The 23,254-nt window shown below is 55.8% G+C and overlaps 1 protein-coding gene across 1 annotated transcript; it reads left to right on the forward strand.

Moving 5' to 3' along the window:
- Positions 1 to 11,232, forward strand: INKA2 (inka box actin regulator 2). The gene is made up of 2 exons (XM_054648953.2): positions 1 to 109; positions 9,250 to 11,232. The coding sequence occupies exons 1-2, from the start codon at positions 74 to 76 to the stop codon at positions 10,183 to 10,185; spliced, it is 972 nt and encodes a 323-aa protein (XP_054504928.2). The 5' UTR covers positions 1 to 73; the 3' UTR covers positions 10,186 to 11,232.
- Positions 11,233 to 23,254: the final 12,022 nt, after the last annotated feature.

Genomic DNA, 23,254 nt, shown 5'->3' on the forward strand with positions numbered 1-23,254 from the left:
GGACAGCCCCCGGACTGCCCCCGGACTGCCCCCGCTCCTCCCCTCCCGCGGCGGCCCCGCGCCGAGCCGGGCCATGGAGCAGCACCTGCGGCGCCTGCGGCAGGAGCTGGTAAGGGCCGGGGGCACCCGGGGGGCGGCTTCGCACAGAGCCCCGTTATGGGTCGGGGTCCCGCCGCTCCTGGTGCTATGAACAAGGGCAGGTCCCGATTGTGGGTCAGGGTCCCGGCGCTCCCGGTGCTATGAACAAGGGCAGGTCTCGGTTGTGGGTCGGGGGTCCCGCTGCTGCCATTCCCGTGAGCAGGTCCCGGTTGTGGGTCGGGGTCCGTCCGTCTATCGGAGAGAAACCGCGGCGGGGGCGTGCGGGGGCTTTAGGAACAAGCTGCCGGCACGGGTCAGAAATCAGGGAAGCAGCCACAGAGATGGATAGGAGCAACTTTCTGGGAATCAAAAGGCTCTAAAGAGAGCGCGCCGGCACCTCCGGTAGCCTGTGAAAATACTTGTTTAATAGGAAGGGCTTTGTCGGAAAGGAGCGGTGTTTTCGCCCTGCTGCCGCTCCTGCTCGGGGGTGACCCCGGTCCCGGGGCTTGCTGGGGCTTGTCCAGCAGCCCGGAGGTTTTGCTGCTGCTCTGGGGTGCTGGGCAGCAGGAGCTGATACTGCCCAAAGCAGGGTTCCCGCGGGTCTGGCTCGGAGTCTGCCTTATCCTGATAAATAGATAATGAGAACAAAAGGGGAAGACAAGGCAGAGCGAGAACGGGTGGGTGAAGTTTGTGAATGGCAGAAGCTCCCGGCACGGACCGGAGCGAGGCGATTTCAGCCGGGTCCGTGCTCCCTGTGCAGCGCCCGCACTGCAGGAAGCGCTCAGTGTGTAACCCTGTCCCCGAGGAGCCGGCAGAGCTCCAGCTGTGCCAGGGCAGAGCCGGGGCTGCAGAGCCCCGTGCTGCTCCCGATCCCCGTGTCTTGTGAAACGCGGGCTGGGGCAGTGCCCTGTGCTCCCGATTAATGTGGCAGCAGTGACATTTAACCTGCGGCCGTTCCCAGTGTTTCCCCAGCAAACACAGGAGGTGAAAGACAAACTAAAACAAAGGAAAATGGGAGTCACTGGTGTGCTGTGCCCTGAGTGTGATGAATGAAATGCAAACTGCCAACAAACTGCATGTACAGAATAATCTGACAGCCCTTGAAAATCTGAGCTGGGAGGTGAGATGGGAGAAGGAATAGCTTCCAGAAGAACATCCTAAGAATAAGGTTCCTAAATCTGTGTTTTGTCTTCTAACCAAATCGGTTTTGTTAGCTGAGCAACACTTTTGTAGAGGAGTCTAAACATTGCACCTCTCAGTCTAAAACATGCCTGTCTTGTAGTGCAGAACACAACTTCTGAAGAGTCAATATATTCAACAGAAAGGGACATCCCTCACACTTAACATGAAAGCCAGAAAAAAATACTTTAAACGAGAAAATTCTGGCTTTGTTCAGTCCTTGCTATAATGCCGGAATTTATTTTTTTAATTGTAAAAATGCAAAAGTTTTTATTACATTAATAAACCCTGACGTAGCCTGGCATAAATCTGTGTGTGCTTGGCTTGCAACACTGGGAAGGGGCAGTTGTCACCTTCAGCTGGGCGAGTTGAGACTTGCCTGGGAGCAGCCTGGGTCTCTGTGGAGCAGCCTGGGTCTCTGTACATTTGGTGTTCACAGTCCCATTGGTTCCCCCTCCCACAGCCCGGGTCTGTTGTTCAGAACTTCCTTTCACACGGGTGATCCCAGCGCGGGAGGGCGGCTCTCGGGACATCCGCAGGGATGGATCCGCAGGATCCGCAGCTGGACAGAGCTGGGCTCTCCTCCTCCTCCTCCTCCTGCTCCTCCCTGTGAGCCAGCTGCAGGGACAGCGACAGCCCTCGGTGCTGTCCTGAGCGATTCCAGCCTGTCAAAGTCCCTTGTGTCCCTGCAGCCCGGCATGGAAAGAGAGGAGCGTTTGTGTAAAGGGCAGGAGCAGCCCGGGGCGCAGCTGGGCCCATCTGCACCGCGGGCAGCGGGAGCTGGGCTGGGCAGCTGCTGCTCTGCCTCGGCTGCTGCACAGCCACGGGACGTGGGCAGGAACGTGGGCATGGCTTTGGCCACCTTGGAGCCAGCGGGGCCCAGGGGAGCCCAGCCCCAGGCATCCCCGTGCTTGTAGGGACACCCCAGGCTGTGCTGTGGCCAAGGAGCGGCCCTGGTGTGCAGGGAGGTTCTGCAGAGCTCCCTCTGTGAGGAGCCAGGCTTTTTAGGGCTGCTCAGTGTCACAGGCTGGGGTTAGAGACTGTCCCATTAGCACAAGTTCAGTTTGGCTCAGTGCAGGCAGCCTCTGGTTTGGTAAACTGGACTTTTGGCCAGTTTTGAGGAGGGGATTTTCTCAAAAAATAGTGGATGTTGGCACAGCTCCCAGTTCCCAAGGAAAGGTTATCTTCCATGCAACTCAATCCCCCAGCAGTGTGAGACAGAGGATTCCAGCTCTGCTTTTCCTTTCCCTTGCTTTGTTTATTAAAACCACATTGAATGGCTGGGGCTGCTGTGGGCCCCCGTGTGTCACCTGTGTCACCTGTGCCAGGCCAGGCAGCGAGCAGCGAGTGGGGCACTGCCCTGCTCTCCCATTTCCTCTGGGGAAGCTGTGCCAGGGCTCCCGAGGATCAATCTGAGCCCTTTCAGGCAGTGAGGAGAGCTCTCCCGTTGCAGCCGCCTGTTCTCCATTGTAAGCTGATCGTTTCTGGCATGTGTGGTGTCCCTTTGATTGGGATTCATTCAGAAGCTTCCACAGCAGTGGCTGGGGAGCCTCAGCTGACACAGCCATTCATCCCCGGGGAGCAGGGCACCCGGGCAGCCTTTCCCCAGGGCTGTGCCAGCTCTCTGCACCTCAGCCCGCTCCAGGAAACGCTTGGGACCCTTTATTCTGGAAGGCCCTGGAGATTTATGGATGCACTGTGGCTGGTGGGAGCGTGCAGCGCTGGTTTCCAGGCCTGGTGATGGAATAGGCTGAGCTCCTGCACTCATCTGTGCTTCCCTGGCACTTGTGAAATGTGCCCCAGAGCTTGGGAGGGTGTCCTGCCATTAATCCCCGTCCCCAAAGCCCTTTGCCTGCATTTGGGATCTGCAAACGTTGTCCTGAGGCACAGCAGAGCTGTGCTGCTCCGAGTCACTGAGTTATCCCAGCTGAAGGCTCAGATTTAGCAGGAGCTGTCTGGCTGGGGAATTGGCAGGGAGGAGTTTATTTCTGTGCTGCACATGGCAGTGCCTGCCTGCACTCTCAGACACCAGGACAGTTTGCACTGCTCTGCAGCAGCACCACCCATGGTCTGTGGGATGGAGCAGGGGCTCAGGTAGAATAAATCATTGATTTCTGTCTGGGGCTGCTGAGTCCATGGGGCAGGTTTGTCTGGCATGTGGGGTTGTGTGCCTGTAGCAGGCCAGGGGGCACTGCCACGTTTGCTGTGCTGCTGACCTTACCTTACATTTGGCTGTGCTTGTAACTTTATTTGGCATGTTTTGGTCTTGCAGATGAATCCAGGATATGTCTGGGCTTTCTGTTGCTTTCTTCTGGGAGGAAAAGTATTTCAGTCACCACTCTGACTGGAACTTTTAATGTTCTTCGTGCACATTTGTCATGAACGCACCGAATGACTGAGTTTGATAGAGTAGACAATGTTTCTTGCTATGAATATCCTGCAGGAACAGAACATTCGGTCCGAGTGCAAATGCAGCCAATTATTTTTACTCTGTCTGACACCGGTGCCATCGCGGTGTCTGTGGCACACCCCGAGGGATGTGCTGTGTGCTCATTCCTGCTCTCCCTGCAGGGCAGCTCGGGTGCTGTGCAGCCTGCCAGGCACGAGTGGCAGCCCCGAGGGTCCCGTGCTGCTGCTGCAGCCCCTGCAGTGGGAACAGGCACCTCCCAGCTTCTTGGGTGACCTGGAGGCAGAGCAGAGGGTGGGAGGTGTCACAGATCCCGTTCCTTGGTGTTCTGAGGGAAAGGTGCAAAGGAGTGACGTGGCAGCAGATGTCCTGTCATGTTTAACTGGGGAGAGAGGCGGCCACAGGCTTTGTCCTCTGGGTTATTTCCAGAGCAGTCACCTAAAGATGAGGGTGGATTTTTTCAGACTCCCAGTTTCACATAATCAGGAATGTTAAAGAGCAGATTCCCAGGACAGCGGGTCTGGGCTGAGAACTGACACTTGTAACCATCACCTTTGGTGGCCACTCTGTCCATCAAGGCCTGTGGTCTCTCTACTCCTTGGGTTGTGAGGGAAATCTGAAGACTGGAGTTAGTATTGGCCCATTTTTATCCTGGTTGAGGAGAATTGATTTTTCTGATTTGCCTTTAAACACAGGGAGTGTGACTGGGAAGCACAAACAATATCCTTGCAGTGGGAAGGAAGGTGGGTGATGGAGTGGTGTGAACCACATCTGTCAAGGTTAACATCTGCTTAGGGTCTGTTGAAACTGTTGTGAGGGGGAGTCTCTGGTTCAGCTTCAGCATCCTTCCTCTTTCAGATGAACTGTGAGCTCACAGTCAGCATCCTCATGCACACCTACCCTGGGAAGTCAAGGTAAAAGAGAGACTTGGAGTTATTGTGATGGAGTGCAAGGACTGAAAGACAACTGCAGGCCCTTGGCATGCACCAGGGGAAGGAAAAGGAAGGTGGAGTGAGGGGCTGGAGAGAGCTCTGTGTGAGATCTGTGTGCAGCAAGGCCATGCCCAGCCACAACTGCAGGCTTGCAGGAGATTAATCCAGTTAGTGACCCAAAGGGAAGCACAGAAACAATATGATCAGCTCAGCAGTTCTAAAATAATTTCAGTCTCTCTTATGTCATCTGCTTTAAATACCAATTGTTTGGTGCTGGCTCTGTTGCCCATCAGAACTATTATTAAGAACTATTTGCCATTTGTTCTTTCCTGTCCTCTTAGCAATAACTTCCTCTGTGTGCATTTCTTTTCCCTAAGAGCTGGACATCTGTCTTCCTCCTGGCTGTGACAAACACACTCAGGGCTCTTCTTCCAGCCCTGTGCTGAAAGCTGGGGTGTCTGGGCTTTTCCTCTGCATCAGCAGCACAGAGCTGGGAATGCAGAGAGCTGGGCTGCAGGAGATGGGCTGGGACTGATCCTGAGAGCTCAGAGAAGGGAGGTGTGACAGGAGAATATCAGTTCCCAAAGGGGCTGGGAAAAGTTACTGATTTACCTGGGAAGGGGAAGGAAAATCTGCTTTGTTTGTGGATCTCAGATGTTGAGGCTGAGGTTGATGAAATGCCAGTGGCTGCTGCAGGAGGTTCCTTGGGCCAGGCTGTGTTAATCAGTGGTGAAAGATCAGTGATTTACCAGCTGTGGAAAGCAGTTGTGGTTATTGTTTGGGGGTGAGGAGATCATGGGCAGGGTGGCTTCCAGAGCAGTTGTGCTTTGCAGCTCAGGATGGGGCACTTCCAGTGCAAAAACCACTCTGGATATGAACTCTGGCAGCTTTGGTTTGCTTCCCCCCATGTTGAATATTCCCTGACGATCATTTCAAGGTGGAATTTTGAATTTTGCACTTCGGTTTTCAGTGCTTGGGGGGTGTGTGGTGTGAATGAGCTTTGCTTTGGAGGAGCACTGAGGCAGAGCTGCCTGGCTCCCACCTGCACAGGAGGGCTGAGCCAGGTAACACCCAGAGCTGCAGGAAGGAGCCTCTCCCATCACACACCAGGCACCGAGGGGGAGCACAGCCCTGTGAGTACTTGTCTTGCTTTAAAAGGCATGAGTTGGCTTGTGCAGAATTAGACACCAAATTTTTCATGCCAATTTTTTAGGGATTGCAAAAGTTTCAGGAATAATGAGATTTAATTTGAGGCATCTGATTTTTAACTGGTTTATAGAGATGGATTTGGATATCTCCAAGTTGTCATGGTTCTAAGAGGGCTTTTTTTGGAAGCAGAGAAGCCAAACCACCACTTCTGTTGAGGGGCTGAGTGTCTCAGGTGAGACAGCCTGGGACACAAATCTGAGTTCCCCCTGCATGAAGTGTGTGACCCAGAGCCAGTGGGGCTACCAGGGCTGTCCCTTCAGCCTGCAGTTTCCATCACCTCCAGCAGTGCATCCATCTGATTCCCAGCCCAATCTGCTGAATTTTTGCAGAATCCCTTTTTCCTCTCACAGACCAGGCAGTTCAGTCCTGACCCTCTGCCAGGGTGAGCTCTCTTCTCTGGGACATTGTTCTTTTTCTGGAGACTCTCAGGGAAGCCAGTCTGAACTTGGGAGAGCTGAGATCTTGCCAAGGAGGAGAGGCTGGCAGTTAGACACTGGGGAAGGTTTATTTTCCCTCCAGAATTTTCTTTCCAAGGTGAGTGCTCTTAATTGCAGGTGGATGGAATCCAAGCCCCGCAGGCTGCTTGGTCACCAGGCAGTGACTTCACTTTGGGCTGGGCTTCCCTCTCCCTCCAGTTCTGTAAAAGACTGAGCAGACACCAAGAAGAGCAACAGATAAAGCAGAGGGGGTTGATTTACTTCATTTTTTAGCTTGCACAACCCAAAATCCCAGCAGCGTTTGCCAGCAGGGTCGGAAGTCTCAAGAGTTGAGAGCTCAGTTGCTGCTGGTGGGGCTCCCATTGCTGGAGGGGCTGGAGGGTGGGGTTCCCATGCCAGGGCAGGGAACCAAGGGAGCCAAAGCCTCCTCTCCTCTCCTCCATGGTGCTGCCAGGGCTCAGCCCAGGACCCCCAGGACTCTGTCCCACACGGGAGAGCATCCCCTCCTCCTCTGCAGCAGCCCCGCTGGTGCTGGCCCAGCCTTGGCAGCCCCGGTGCTGTGCTCAGGGGGAGACAAAGCCCCCGGGGCTGCTGCCCTTGGGCCCGGGCTGCTCCCTGGGCTGCCTGGCCCTGCCTGTGAGCAGAGAGCCCAGCGCTGCTCAGCGCTGCCCAGGAAGGGTTAATGCTCCCCGGGCTGGCCTGGCCGAGCCTGGCAGGGCTGGGCACAGCTCCTGGGGCCGGGGGCATTGCAGGGCAGATGCCAGGGGGTGGCAGAGCCGGGGCCAGGGCAGGACCCTGCGCTCCCCAGGGCGCGATTACTGCGCCGGGGGATTTGGTGGGAATGGCCAATGAGGGGCCGGGCTGGCTCCAAATCCAGCTTCTTCCAAAGCCCCAGATAAACCAGACTGCCATTAATAAGGCAAGGAAGGTTAGGAGGAGCAGCATCTCAGCAGATCTGGAGAGGTAAGGTGCAGTTCTGCCTGAGGCTCGGAGTGGGAACAGGAGCACAGTGAGGCTCCTGCAGCTGGGACATTATTTGCACGTCTGCAGCAGGGGTTTATTTGCTGATGTTAAGAAATGCCATAGCTGGAGGCTCTGGGTAGTGGAATCAGGAAGCTGAGCACAGATTTTCTGTGTCTTTGTAGCTGTGTGCTCATTCTGGGTGATAAACAAGTTCCTTGAGAGAAAAGCTCTGAAAAATGGCTGTAACCTGCTGGTGAGTTTAGTTCTAGGTTCTGGGGTTTGAAATGGGGATTTGTGGTCAGAAACTGTTGAGCAGTGTCCCCTTAGAGAGCTGGGCTGTCACAGTTCTCTGATGGCTGCTCTTCCTCGCTGCTCAGCTCCACGTACAGAGATGGAAATAGAGCGAGTAATTCAACCAGCTTACTTCAAATGAAGGACATGTAGAAAATAAAGTAATGTAAAGCTGAACATAGGAATAACAGAAAAAGCTGGCCTTTTTCACCCTGATCTTGAGATCTGTTGCTGTACAAAAAATGGTGATGAGCTTTTTAAAGTGCTGGTGACAGCGTAGGCTGGAGCCTCCCTGCACGGGTAATCTCTGCAAACCACCCCAGCCAGAGTGGCACGGCCTCACTGCAGCCCCTCCGTCCCTCCCCTCTCCTGCCCCTTCCCACTCCCCTCCTGCTAAAAATGACTCAGTGGCAGCTGTTGGGAAGTGGAGCCCGTTTGTTTCCTGGTGCTGCTTGGGGAATGTGATCCAGACCCTGCATGAGAGAGAGAAAGCAGCAGAGCGAAAGAGGAGGGGGAGTTGGGAAGCTCTGGAGAATAACTTGCTTATTTTAAGCCTGGTGTAGAAAGTTCAATCTTTGTAGTGAGGTTCAGGGATGAAGCAGAACTGCTACTAAAGGTCCTAGCCTGGCAATCAAAGAATTCCTGATTGAATGTAAGTAATCCTGGAGTTTGTTGGTTGTTCTGTGCAAAATTTCCAGCGCATTGAAATGTCTTTGATTGTCCTCTAGCAAGAGGTGCCTGTGCTGAGGGCATTGAGAGCTGGAGATGGGTTATGGAGTAACAATTTAATTCTTCCTGGGGTTTATTTTTAATCTACTTGAGCACTTCAGGTAAGGAAGCAAGGCTGTGTTCTGGCTCCTGATTTCAGCTGGTGACAGGGCACAGAAGACTCAAAAGCACAAGAATATTCTAAAACTGGTGGCAGCCAAAACCATTCATAGTTCTACACCTTGGGCTTCTGCCAAGCAATTAATGGAAACCCAAACTCTTTATTTTTGTTGTCAGGTCAAACAATCCACTTCTGTCAGCTCCTCTTAATCCTAGAGGGACACTCCTAGAAAAATCTGAGGAGAATCAGAGTGCTGTTGGCTGAAGTGGGTGCAGTGCAGGTGGGATGGGTGGCAGAGGTGGTCAGGAGGGAGGGCATGGCCCAGAGAGCTGCTCAGCCCTGCTCTGCTGCCCCGTGCTGCTCTGGGGACACTGCTGGGGACCCTGACCCGTGGGTACCCTACTGGGGACACTGCTGGGACCCTGACCCATGGGGACCCTGACCCAAAGGGACCCTGACCCACAGGGACACTGCTGGGGACCCTGACCCATGGGGACCCTGACCCCCGGGGACCCTGACCCACAGGGACACTGCTGGGACCCTGACCCATGGGGACCCTACTGGGGACCCTGACCCACAGGGCCCCTGACCCACAGGGACACTGCTGGGGACCCTGACCCATGGGGACCCTGACCCAAAGGGACCCTGACCCATGGGGACCCTGACCCACAGGGACACTGCTGGGACCCTGACCCATGGGGACCCTGACCCACTGGGCCCCTGACCCACAGGGACACTGCTGGGGACCCTCACCCATGGGGATCCTGACCCACAGGGACCCTGACCCACAGGGACACTGCTGGGGACCCTCACCCATGGGGACCCTACTGGGGACCCTGACCCAATGGGGACCCTACTGGGGACGCTGACCCACAGGGCCCCTGACCCCGGGGCCCCTGACGTGCTGTGCTCTTGCCTTGGCAGCTATCCATGAAGGAGGTGGGTGACGGGCTGCACGAGCAGATGAACTGCATGATGGGCGCCCTGCAGGAGCTGAAGCTGCTGCAGGTGCAGACGGCCCTGGAGCACCTGGAGCTCTCGGGGCGCCGCAGCCCCGCGGGGCAGCGCCGCTGCTGCCAGGGCAGCGCGGGGCCCGGGCAGGAGCCAGGGCCGGGGGCCGCCCGGGGACGCTGCCCCCCGCGCCCGGCGCGTCCCGTGCCGCTGCCAGCCGGGCCGTGCCAGCCTGCTGCGGCCCCGGAGAGCCAGCGGCCTGCGGACGGCCCCTGCTGCTCACAGAGCCTCTGCGGGGAGGCCGTGTGCCCCCCTCAAGGACCTCGCTGGGTGCCCCGGGCACCGGAGCCCGGCCAGGGCACGGCCGGGGCACGGCCGCCGTGCCGGGAGTGCCCGGCCTGCGACGAGGGCCACGACTGGACCTCGTCCCTGATGTCGCAGAGCAGGAACCGGCAGCCGCTGGTGCTGGGCGACAACATCTTCGCAGACCTGGTGGGCAACTGGCTGGACCTGCCCGAGCTGGACAAGAAGGGGGAGAAGGGCGAGGGGTCCCTGTCCGCGAGCAGGTCCCAGGAGCTCTGCAGGAAGTTCTCCCTCACGGCCAACATCTTCAAGAAGTTCCTGAGGAGCGTCCGGCCGGACCGCGACAGGCTGCTCAAGGAGAAGCCTTGCTGGCTCCCTCCTGAGGACAAACGGCCCCAGATCTCCAAGAGGTCCAAAAAGATCAACAAACTCAAGGGGACGTTTTACCTGCCCCTTCACGGGAACCTGCAGAGCCATCACAGCAAAGCAGAGAGGTGCCCAAGGGCAGAGGGCCATGGTGAGCACCCCAAAATGGGCACCAGGAAAGTGCCCGACCCCAGAGACTACAGCCAGGGCTTTGACATCAACACGGCTGTGTGGGTGTGAGCCTGCCCTGCCCAGCATCTCCACACCCAGCCAGGGCCACCCACCTGCTCAGGGGACTCTGAGCTCTCCACAGGGACAGGAGAGGATCCTGCAGAACGTGCTGCACATGGAATTTTCTGGACAACTACAGCTTCAGGGACGGCCTGAGCAGCAGCTGGTGCAGCCCCACGTGGGGAGACCTTTGGGGACCAATATTGGCAAAAATAATGCAAATCTTTAGCAGCTTTATGGTGAGTGGTGCCACAGGTGAGCAGCTCCTGGTGCCAGGCCCATTCCATCATCTCCAGCTCAATGGTGCAGCACAAAATCCATGGTGTGCATGTGTGTGTATGAGTGTGCAAATATATATATATATAGTTTTGTTAAAAAAAATCTATTCCTGCTTGTGTGCACTTGAAACTGGGTTACAAACCAGGCACCCCAAGCCTTGTACCTGAAGCACTTGTTATTTAAATGGAAAGAAATAAGTTTGAATTTATAAGACTTGAACAACTGCTGAGTAGGGGGCAAACCCCCAGCTTTGGGGGGTTTCCCCTTAAACTGTGTCCCTGGTGCCCTGCCAGCATCTCTGCCTCCCCTGCCAGCCACAGCAGGGGCACGAGGCTCCTTACAGGGGGTTTGTGACCGGGGCTCTCGGTGGCTTTGCCCCTTCCCCTCCCCTCGTCCCTGTGGGTTGTTCCAGGTGCAGCACTGCTGAAGTTCCTTGTTGGATTTTCACCTGGATGCAAAGTTCAGTGCCCCATCTCCTGTTGTGTTCCCTGTTGCTGTTGTACAAACCTGCTTTGACAGAACCAAGTTCTTCAGTGTCCGGCTCTCCAAGAGTTTCCAATAAAGTGGGATTGTCTCACTCTGCTCTGGGACACCCTGGCTCTGTTCCCTCACTCTGGGGGTTCCCTGGCTGCTCCCACCCGGGGCTGGGCAGGCTGGGGAGCACCAGAAGAGTTTCCATTGCAGGAGAGGTTGTGAATCAGGGCAGAGCTCCCTGCCAGGGGCCAGCACTGCTGCAGAGTGAGTCCCTGCTCACCCTGCGCCTCCCCATCCCTCCTGCCCCCCAGCAGTGACACGGGCAGGGTTTGGGGTTTGGGGTTTGGTGTCTGGGGTCTGGGGTTTGGGGTTTGGGGTTGGGGGGAAGCTGCTGCCCAGGGAAGAGCCCCAGAGCTGGCTGGGGAAGGGGCCAGGCCAGGGATGTGGCACAGGGAGCACAGGGGCTGCTGCTGGCCCTGCAGCCCCGTTCCCCCAGCAGGTGCTCGGGCTGTGCAGCAGCTCCCAAACCTGTTCCTCTCACTCCACTCAGGAGAGGCTTGTGTGAGAGCAGGGCCATTCTTCACTTTAATAAACACCCAGCTCTGCTCCCGCTGCGCTTCCCCAGGCTGAGAGGCCGGTGCAGCAGAGGCGTGCGGGCAGAATTCTTTTTCTGCTTTGCAAATTAAATATAGGCACAAGGCAGGCCCTGCTTGTGCCCATACAAGGAGAGGAGCAGGGCAGCACCCGAGCTCAGCACTTGTGCAGGAACCTGAGCAAGCCTTGTCCTTCCTCTCGTGGGCTCCAGGGCTGCTGCTTCCCCCTGCCCCGCTCCTCTGAATGCTGAGAGGCTGCTTGGGAAGCGTTTTGTTTCCCTGCTCTTTTATCAGTAGTTCATCCTGTTTGTTACCTCCCCTCTGCTTTCCAAAGGGCCACCAAAGAGAAGGAGTTTTCCAGAGAGAGGAGCAGCTTTGCATTAAAATGGGATTTTCCAGGGTGTTTGCAGTGACAAATCCAGTGTGGGCTAGGCTTCAAACGCTTGGAAATAGCGAGAAAATGCAGCTGCATCCCAAAGTTCTTAAGAGAAAAAATATTTAATAAATATTCTTTATAGACATTCAAATAATGAAGAATATCACCCAAGCCAGACATCCTCCCTAATTTAGTCTCCAGAGCAGGATCTGCTCATAGATCAGAGTTGGATTTGTGAATTACCATTTCACTTCTCCAGGGACTTTTCCTGAAATTATAATGGCTTTTGCTCCTCTTTTTTTCCTTCATGAAACTGCCACGAAATTGTTCTCCATTATTAAGGATGAAACCCGGCTAATTAGCACAATGGCAGTGTCTGAGGAGGCCGTGGCTGTGTTCTGCATGGCTGATAGGAGTGGCTAATCCCAAGCACGGGACAAGAATGGGAGGAGGAGGCTCCCCATGGACCTGCCTTGGGATTTATGGAAATCTCTGGTCAGCCTGAGCCAAGGGCTGGGTGAGCAGCACACCCAGGGCTCCAGGCACCCAGCACTGCAGCTGCACAGCCTGGGATGGGTGAGTGCTGCTCTGGCCCATATGGCCCCATGGCAAGAGAGGATTTGGCTCTTAGCGTTAATGGAGTGCTTGTGCAGGAGCTGCTGTGCTCCCTGGGCTTTCCCTTCCCGGAGCCCTCACCCTGCTCTCCAGCCAGATGGCCTCCAGAAGGCTCCCAAATGTGCCTGTAATTAAAGAGCCTTGATTTCCAAAGCCATTTCACAGCTTATTCTCCCGACAATGAGATGGGGCTTCTTGGGCTGCTGCGGGGCAGGAGGAGAGGGAAACACGGCTGGCTGCCCTCTGGAGTATTTTGTGTTTGCTGTTTGCTGTTTGTGCAGCGGCAGGACAGGGTCAGGGGCTTTAAACTGGAGGAGAGCAGCGTTGGACGGGATATCGGGAAGAAATTCCTCCTGTGAGGGAGCGAGGCCCTGGCACAGGTGCCCAGAGCCGCCGTGCATCCCTGGCAGTGCCCAAGGCCAGGCTGGGCAGGGCTCAGGGCAGTTCAAGGTGTCCCTGCCCAGGGCAGGGGACTGGAATTAGGCCATGTTCAAGGTGCTTCCCAATCCATGCCATTCTGCAGCTCTCCCCGGGCTCTCTCTGCTCCAGACAATCGCGGGGCTCACGCCCAGGGCAGCCAGCCAGGCGTTTCTGCTGCAGCTGCCTGATCTGCATGTGCTCATGCTAATGGTGTGGAAACCATTCAGGGCCGGCTTTGTGCTGGGTTTCCTGTGCCCTGAATGGAGCTCGGGAAAAGGAGAGGGAAAAGGGTCCCTGCATTTGACATCATTCAAGAGGGGAACTTTCTGTGTGCTGCTCACCTGGTCTGCAAAGGTGTGGCTGATGTGATGCTGTTGGCAGCATGGTTGGAGCTTTGCACGGAATTTACACCTTAAAGAGGCAAATAACAGAGAAATTCTTATTTATTCCTAAGAGAAGTGGGAGAAACGTTCTATTTGCAGCTACAGAGTATTGGGAAATTCTCTGGAGATAAGCTGCATTGCCAGGAAAGTCGAGCAAAAGTCCTCCTTCAGCAGGGGTTTTATGGCAGCCGTAAATCACTCAGAGATGGAGGGGATAAGGCACCTCAAACAGCCAAACCTGCTCCTTCCTCCTGCACCCCGCAGGAGCCGCCCCAGCCGGGCTCCATTGGGCCTCTGTGTGCTGAAATCTGCCCAGAACAGCCCTGCAGCCCCTCCAGGGACATCCCCGCTGTCCCCACCCCAGGGATTGTCCCCAGCAGGGTTCAGGTCCTTTGCCATGATGAGATTTCACGGGACAATTCCATGTGACACACCTGGGCAGCCCTGGGGGATCCCAGAGGAGCTGAGGGCTCAGCAGGACACAGAGCCCCTCATCTCTGAGTGCATCACAGCTGGGAAAAACAACCACCGGGTGAAGGACTTGCAGCCTTTCCTGTGGGACACGGCAAAGTCCCCAACACCACACTGTAAATTAATTATTTAGATTCCAGCCTGCAATGAGAGCCATCTGGCCAGATGCCTCCAGCCTTCCCAGAGCCCCCAGGAGCTCGGAGCTCTCCACGTGCATCTCAGTGAGCTGAGGCTCCTCCTGCCCTGCAAGAAGCAGGAGTGGAACCAGAACAACTCTCAGCACTTGGGTTCCTCAGCCATTCCATTTCCTCTGGAACTGGGGCAGCCCCTGAAGCCTCTGAGCTGTAGGAAAGGTGCTGTTTGTCCATGGGGACAAACCATACCTGTGGGTATGGTTCAGACAGTTCCCATTTCCATTTGTGGGGCCTCTGTGCCTCAGGAGGGCCCTGTTCTCCTCTGCCAGCTCTGCATTAACGGGGATCCAAAGGCAGTTCTGTGTTTGTAGCCTTCGGGTTTGGGGCATTGCCAGCCTCCCCCACATAACCCAGGGATGGGGACGGCCCCGGGCTGGGAGAAGCTCTGAAGGAAGCAGGGGAGGCGTTTTCCTGGCAGGAGCCAGGGAAGAGCCAAGAGGGAAAGAGTTAAAAGCTGTCTCCAGGCAGGAGAACAAAACCACCATTGCACTCATCTCGCTGCTGTGCTCATCTAATTACGTTATTTAACAGGATACCCTCTCATTGATTTTAATTACTCACATAATTTGGGAAGTAATTCACAGCACATCCCTGCAGGGTGCACAAGTCTGAGCTGGGAACAATGCACCGGAGTCTTTGCCAGAGGAGGGAGGGAGGGAGGGAGGGGAAATGAGCCCAGGCCCCCAGGCCAGGGGGATCTGGGGACCTGAGCCCTGGGAAAGGCTCCTTGGGGAGCTGGGGTCACCTGTGGTTCGATATTGTCACCCATGGTACAGTAGTGTCATCTGAGGTGTGATATTGTCACCCATGATATGATAGTGTCACCCATGGTACAGTAGTGTCATCTGAGGTGTGATATTGTCACCCATGATATGATATTGTCACCCATGGTACAGTAGTGTCATCTGAGGTGTGATATTGTCACCCGTGATATGATATTGTCACCCACAATACAATATTGTCACCTGCAGTACAATATTGTCACCCACAGTACGATATTGTCACCTGTGATATGATACAATATTGTCACCTGTGGTTTGATATTGTCACCTTCAGTACAATATTGTCACCCACAGTACAATATTGTCACCTGCAATATGATATTGTCACCTGCAGTACAATATTGTCACTCACAGTATGATATTGTCACCCACAATACAATATTGTCACCTGGAACATGATGCAGTATTGTCACCCACAATATGATATTGTCACCCACAGTACAATATTGTCACCCACAATACAATATTGTCACCCACAATACAATATTGTCACCTGGAGCATGATGCAATATTGTCACCTGTGGTACAATATTGTTACCCACAATATGATATTGTCACCCACGATATGATATTGTCACCCACAATACAATATTGTCACCTGGAACACACTGCAATATTGTCACAGTATGATATTGTCACCTGGAACACAATGCAATATTGTCACAGTACAATATTGTCACCTGGAACACAATGCAATATTGTCACCCACAGTACAATATTGTCACCTGGAACACAATGCAATATTGTCACCCACAATATGATATTGTCACCCACAGTACAATATTGTCACCCACAGTACAATATTGTCACCCACAGTACAATCTTGTCACCTGGAACACGATGCAATATTGTCACCCACAATATGATATTGTCACCCACAGTACAATATTGTCACCCACAGTACAATATTGTCACCCACAGTACAATATTGTCACCTGGAACACAATGCAATATTGTCACCCACAGTACAATATTGTCACCCACAGTATAATATTGTCACCTGGAACACAATGCAATATTGTCACCTGGAACACGATGCAATATTGTCACCTGGAACACAATGCAATATTGTCACCCACAATATGATATTGTCACCCACAGTACAATCTTGTCACCCGCAGTACAATATTGTCACCCACAGTACAATCTTGTCACCTGGAACACAATGCAATATTGTCACCTGGAACACGATGCAATATTGTCACCTGGAACACAATGCAATATTGTCACCCGCGGTCCAGGATTCCCTCCCAAGACCCCGGAGCTGCTCCTGATCCCCAGCACCGTTAATTGAACGGTCCCTGGCACTGGTGCCTCTAAAATGCTTTCAGCCACAGTCCTGCCATGTCCATGGGTTTTTAAACACAGTTGCACACAGTTCAGCAAAATTGCACCCCCAGCACGCACTTGTTTGGTTTCTTCACTGTCTTTTGTAAGTTCCCCTGCTTAATTAGGATGCAAACAATCCCAGAGGAATGTTTAATTAATATTATAAAGCAACAATGGGATGATTAAGCAAGTCTGGGCAGCTGCTATTTATACACAGGACATGTGGCACTTGTTGGGGGCGAGCGTGTCGAGGAAAAATCCTTCCACGGATCTCCCGGTGCAGTTTTATTGCTTGTTTTAATTGTCTGGTTTGGGCCTTTTCTCCTCTTTGTGCTCGCTGAGGCAGAGCAGAGGGGCCGAGTTTAACTCGGTCTCTTGTTCTGCTGAATTGCAGTGAAGGCTTTGAGCAGCCCTGCCCAGCCCAGCCTCGAGGGCTCCCCAAAGATGCCCCAGACCCGGGCCAGGAGCAGCATCTGGGGCCCTGGAGCACAGGAACACCCTGAGGATGGGGACAGGCTGGGGGAGCCTCGCCAGGAGCAGCATCTGGGGGCCCTGGAGCACAGGAACACCCCGAGAACAGGGACAGGCTGGGGGAGCCTTGCCAGGAGCAGCATCTGGGGGCCCTGGAGCACAGGAACACCCCGAGGATGGGGACAGGCTGGGGGAGCCTTGCCAGGAGCAGCAGCAGCACCCCTGGGCTCCCCAGCCAGGGCAGGGCTGGGATGGGCCCAGAGATCCCCTCCCACTCCTCAGAACCCATGGTGGGCTTGGAGGGACCCCCAGAGCCCTGTTCCACCCCTGCCCTGGGCTGGGATGAGCTCCTCAAACGGCTCCGTGTGCTCTCACCCCCAGTGCTGGGTGCTGGGTGCTGGGTTTGGGCATTTCCCGTTTGGAAATGGTTTCTCTGCAGCCTCTCCGGAGGCTGTGCACAACCTGAAGTAATTGAATTTGCCTTGGGTTGAACTCTTCTGGCACTCTCTAAAAATAAACACTCGATTTCTTCTCCTTCCCGTGGAGCTGCCTCTGCTGGGAGCAGAACCAAACAAAGTGGTAAAAAATTAAAGGCAGAGGGCAATCCAGCAGAAGGGACACGAGATGGCAACAGCACAGCCCTGAGCCTGTCAGGAACCCAAACCCACAGCAGACAGTGGCCAATAAATCCACGTCTGGCAGGGGATGGTCCTGGGCCAGCTCCTCATGCTGGGTGTTGCCCTCCCTGCCCTGCCCTGCCCTGGCAGCTCCAGCCCTGGCCCAGGTGGGGCAGGATCCCAGCCCCGAGCAGCTCCAGGGCAGCAGGAGCCCAGCCTGAGCCCAGCCTGAGCCCAGCACCCTCAGCAGCAGCAGCAGCAGCACCTGGGGAGCTCCTCACTCACCCTGGCACAGCCCCCAGCGAGCTCCATCCCTGCCTTTAGCCCCAAAATCTGCCTCTGGCAGCTCCAGGGGCTCAGGCCCACCGGGCAGCAGGGGAGACACCCAGGAGCCTTTTCCTGCTGGCCCAGAGCAGTTTTTGCTCTGACTCATCGTGCCTCATTCACCACCTCACACTCATTCAATTATTACTTCAGCCCCGCTCTGGGAAGCTTATCTCACACAAAATCCTTCTCAGTCAAGCCCTGAACGCTGATTGTTTCAGAAGGAAAGGGCCCAAAGCTGCCTGCTGGCTGCTGATCAGCCTCTGCAGGGTGAGGGAGCAGCCTGGGCTCGGCAGGCAGCAAACCCAGGGCTGCTCCTGCCCAGGCTGGCAGGGAACTGTCCCCAGCTGTGCCAGCTGCCCCTGGCACCCCAGAGCCACATCCAGCCCTGTCACATCCAACCCTGTCACATCCAGCCCTGTCACATCCAACCCTGCCACATCCAACCCTATCACATCCAGCCCTGCCACATCCAGCCCTGCCACATCCAGCCCTGCCACATCCAGCCCTGTCACATCCAGCCCTGTCACATCCAACCCTGCCACATCCAACCCTGCCACATCCAGCCCTGCCACATCCAACCCTGCCACATCCAGCCCTGTCACATCCAACCCTGCCCTGCCACATCCAACCCTGCCACATCCAGCCCTGCCACATCCAGCCCTGCCACATCCAACCCTATCACATCCAGCCCTGCCACATCCAGCCCTGCCACATCCAACCCATCCAACCCTGCCACATCCAACCCTGCCACATCCAACCCTGCCCTGCCACATCCAACCCTGCCACATCCAACCCATCCAACCCTGCCACATCCAACCCTGCCACATCCAGCCCTGCCCTGCCACATCCAACCCTGCCACATCCAGCCCTGCCACATCCAACCCTGCCCTGCCACATCCAACCCTGCCACATCCAACCCTGCCCTATCCAACCCTGCCCTGCCACATCCAGCCCTGCCACATCCAGCCCTGCCACATCCAACCCTATCACATCCAGCCCTGCCACATCCAGCCCTGCCACATCCAGCCCTGCCACATCCAGCCCTGCCCTCTGCTCCTCTGTGCCCCCCCTGCTCCTGCAGATTAATCTGGGGCTGCAGCCCGTGTCGGGTCTCCCTCATTTCAAACATCATTTATCATACAGGATTATCCTGCAGGGGCTCCTGTGCAGTCATATTTAATAACATAAACTGCTTCAAATCAAATGATTTCTCCTGTGAATTTAAGCCAAACTGACACAGCTGCTTGACACTTCTTATTTGCAGAGCTAAATGAGGATTGGGTGTGGGATGCTGGATGTCTGCAGCCCTCAGAATGTCACAGCTGCAGCCACGGGCAGGGAGAGTCAGGGTGCAAGGAGCTGCAGCCAATTTACCCCAGGATTTGGAGCAGCCTGGAAGGAAGGGGCAGCAGAGCTGCAGCACTGCTCCTTTCACTGAGCTCCCCAAAAGGGGCTGCAAGGAACTGGATTTCTGTGCAAGCACCTGCAGGGAAAAGGCACCTTAGGGATCACCTCCATGGGGCAGAGGGCTTGGCTGGGGGCTGCTGCTCTCCTCGGGGTGGTTCTGGAGGAGAGCCGGGGGCATCTCAGGCTTTTTGGCCGGAAAACTCCTGGAAAGCAGAGCTGGGAGCGCCCCTGAGCTGGGCGGGCACGATCGAGGAGCTCCAGAGAGCTCCAGTGTCCCTGCCCAGCCCAGGGCCCCAGAGAGCCCCAGAGTCCCTGCCCAGCCCAGGGCCCCAAAGAGCCCCAGTGTCCCTGCCCAGCCCGGGAGCCGCTCCCCACTCAATCTGGGCTTTGTTGGTGGCTCTGGCAGCAGCTGGCCTGGGCTGGGCACCCGGAGCATCCTCCCTCCCTCCCTCCCTGCCTGCACAAGGGCTCCTTGTGCCCCGAGCCGCCTCCGTGCCAGCCCCATCTGGGCTGGGGCACCAGGGAAATGCCAGGGATGTTTGACCTCGGCCAGGGCCGGCCATGGGCTGGTCTGAGCCACCCCTGGGTCCCCAAGGCTCCATTCCAGGGCTGGCCAGGGCCATGGGCTGGTCTGAGCCACCCTGGGTCCCCAGGGCTCCATTCCAGGGCTGGCCAGGGCCATGGGCTGGTCTGAGCCACCCCAGGTCCCCAGGGCTCCATTCCAGGGCTGGCCAGGGCCATGGGCTCCTCTGAGCCACCCCTGGGTCCCCAGGGCTCCAGTCCAGGGCTGGCAGCTCTGGCTCAGCACGGGGCTGCATTTCCAGCTCTGCTCCCCGTTTTCCCAAAACCTCTGGCAGATGATTTCAGCCTCCTCTGGTGCTGCTGCCTCTGAAGAGCCTCCTGCTGGAGATGGGGGCCACAGGACCCAGGAGAATGTGGGTGATGGGGCCTCACCACAGGAGGAACGAGCAGAGCTCCCTTGTGTGCAGCTTCCTGCAAGGGAGCACAAAAGGCTGGTTTCAGTCCCAGGAGGGTACAAACAGCTCCCCCATTTCCCTGGGACCAGGAGGGCCCAGCCCCAGCGGCAGAGCTGTGCCAGGGCTGCTGGCAGGCTGCAGCTCTGGCAATGAGCCCTGGCTGGGGGCTGCTGAGCCCAGAGCCCCCAGTCCTGCTCCTCTCCCTCCTCCTGCGCAGGGTTTGTCTCCAAATCTGGGGAGTTTCCTTCCAGGAGGAAGGACAGAGCTGTGGCTGGAAGCCAGAGCACTGACCAGCTGCTGCAGGGGAAGCAGTGCCAGAGCCCAGCCCAGCCAGGAGGGTGGGAAGGATGCTCAGCCCCAGCCACGAGGGCTAGCACATGCTGGTTATTCTCCAAGTGGCACCTGGGTGTCTGGAAAATCCAATTTCATCCCTCAGTGCCTGGTCCTGGCAAAATAAAGAACGCATTCATTAGTTTTGGTGATTTTGCAAAGGTTAATGGTGAATTTTCAAGTTTGCAGGATGCAGGATGCCCACGTCAGCCACTGCAATGGCAGGAATGCAGCTCAGAGCCAGCAGAACAAACCTGGATTTGAGCAGCCTGGAAACCTCCCTGTCACTCCTTGGGTCAGCACCAGAACCTGCAATTAAACCTTCCCAGTGGGGCAGGGGACGTGTGGGATTAATTCCATCCAACCCACACGGGAGGGAGGGAGGGAGGGGAAAACATGACTTCAGATAACCTTTAGAAAACACTGAAAAAGCCAAACACAGGCTGGAGTGAGAGCTGCACGTTGCAGAGGTGGCCAGGGCTGTCTCTGGGGAATTGTGCACAGCTCCCAGAGGAGCTGGGTGGCTCCAGGGGCTCCGGGCACATTTTAAATGTGTCCCTTTGCTCTCAGCAAAGCGTTACCGTGCTCGGCTGGGTTCTGGTCGAAAGCAGAAGCCTGGGACTTGTGGGAGGTTTTTCTTTTCCCCTTTCTTTAGGACATTCTGCACTGAAGCCGTTTTTAACCCGGGGAGACATTAACCACCAAGTGCTTCAGGACATTTCTGTCCGACCTGGCTCTGCGGGGCAGAACTGCAGCTATTGTGCTAAAATCCATTCAAGAACTTTTGTTTTTTATCCAGTGAGAAAAGGAGCGGCTTGTGGGAGGCAGAGGGGAGAGGAGAGGGGCGGGAAGGCTGCAAATATCCCGAATTAGAGCGACGGCAATGGAGCCTTCCCAGCCCTGCGCCTCTCCCACACTCCCATCTAGCGGCAGCCTGGGCTCGGGAGCGCTCCCGCCCTCCTCATCCTCATCCTCATCCCCATCCTCATCCTCATCCCATCCTCATCGTCACCCTCATCCTCATCCTCATCCTCATCCCCATCCTCATCCTCATCCTCATCCTCATCCCCATCCTCATCCTCATCCTCATCCTCATCCCCATCCTCATCCTCATCCCCATCCCCATCCTCATCCTCATCCTCATCCCATCCTCATCCTCATCCTCATCCTCATCCTCATCCTCATCCTCATCCCATCCTCATCCTCATCCTCATCCTCATCCTCATCCTCATCCTCACCCCATCCTCATCCTCACCCCATCCCCATCCTCATCCTCATCCTCATCCTCATCCTCATCCTCATCCCCATCCCATCCTCATCCTCATCCCATCCTCATCCTCATCCCCATCCTCATCCTCATCCCATCCTCATCCTCATCCCCATCCCATCCTCATCCTCATCCCCATCCTCATCCTCATCCCCATCCTCATCCCATCCCCATCCTCATCCCCATCCCCATCCTCATCCCCATCCCCATCCTCATCCTCATCCCATCCCCATCCTCATCCTCATCCCCATCCTCATCCCCATCCTCATCCTATCCTCATCCTCATCCCCATCCCCATCCCCATCCCCATCCCATCCTCATCCCCATCCCCATCCCATCCTCATCCCCATCCCCATCCTCATCCTCATCCCCATCCCCATCCCCATCCCCATCCTCATCCTCATCCTCATCCTCATCCTCATCCCCATCCTCATCCCATCCTCATCCCCATCCTCATCCTCACCCTCATCCTCACCCCATCCCCATCCTCATCCCCATCCTCATCCTCACCCCATCCCCATCCTCATCCCCATCCTCATCCCCATCCCCATCCTCATCCTCATCCCCATCCTCATCCCCATCCTCATCCTCATCCTCATCCCATCCTCATCCTCATCCCATCCTCATCCTCATCCTCATCCTCATCCCATCCCCATCCCCATCCTCATCCCATCCTCACTCAGCCCACGTGCACCCCACTCTGTGCCCCGGTTTATACAGAGACATGCAGCGATCACCACGTTCTCTGAAATTACTTTATTGCTAAAATATTCTACATTTCAGAAAGATAACCCAGCCTGCCAGCACGGTGCTTCTGCTCCTCCTGAAAAAGGAGCTGCAGGGCTGCCTTGGGGACAAGCAGCTGAAGCAGCTGTGCTGGTCGGAAGGCAGATGCTGTCACATCATCCAGATGCTGTCACATCATCCAGATGCTGTCACACCACCCAGATGCTGTCACACCACCCAGATGTTGTCACACCATCCAGATGCTGTCACACCACCCAGATGCTGTCCCATCATCCAGATGCTGTCACACCACCCAGATGCTGTCACACCATCCAGATGTTGTCACCCAGTCTGGCCTGACCTGCATTAGGAGCTGGGCTCTCTGTCATTCACCGGCTGCATTAGAGCAGTTTCAGAGGATGCTGTTTCCAGGGCCTGCTGCCCTGGTTGGCAGGGAGCTCCCCAGGGGTGCAGGGCACTGACCCTGGGCTGGCTCTTTCTGCTCTCACCACTCGAGGGGGGCAGGAGCTCGGGGTCCCTCGGGCTCTCCCCTGCACACACAGAGGATGGAGCACCCAGGGGCCTCTTCAGATCCTGCTCCTTGACACTTCACAAACAACAGGGACTGAAGAACTCAAGGAACAGCCCCAAAATGAGACAGGAAACCCCTTCAGCTGAGCAGGGACCAGCGGCCAAAGCCGGGTCTGAAAGTGAGGATCATCCTCCAGGGCAGACAGAGCTTGGGATGGAACCACACTTGTGCACAGCAGAGGCACTGTACAGAGGAAATACCAGAGGAAATATCAGAGGAAATATCAGAGGAAATATCAGAGGAAATACCTGCAGCAGTCCCACCTGTAAAAGGCCAAGAGGAAACACAAGAGCTGCCTGCTGTCCTTTGGGAGGGGTACATGAAATACAGCACGGGGTATTGGGGGCACCTCAACAAAGCCCCCGAACCACCAGGATGGGAGAGGAACTCCCAGAGCAGGGAGCAAAGCCAAAGGCTGGAAACGGTAACAAAAACACAGAAACAAAAA

This window comes from Agelaius phoeniceus, chromosome 25 (assembly GCF_051311805.1).
Source record: "Agelaius phoeniceus isolate bAgePho1 chromosome 25, bAgePho1.hap1, whole genome shotgun sequence".
Lineage (NCBI taxonomy): Eukaryota > Metazoa > Chordata > Aves > Passeriformes > Icteridae > Agelaius > Agelaius phoeniceus.

Bases quoted from the DNA above. Each gene is read 5' to 3' on its own strand.
- INKA2 (XM_054648953.2), top strand. From the start codon at position 74: ATGGAGCAGCACCTGCGGCGCCTGCGGCAGGAGCTG. The intron at 110-9,249 runs GTAAGGGCCGGG...TTGCCTTGGCAG, and splicing joins GGCGCCTGCGGCAGGAGCTG to CTATCCATGAAGGAGGTGGG.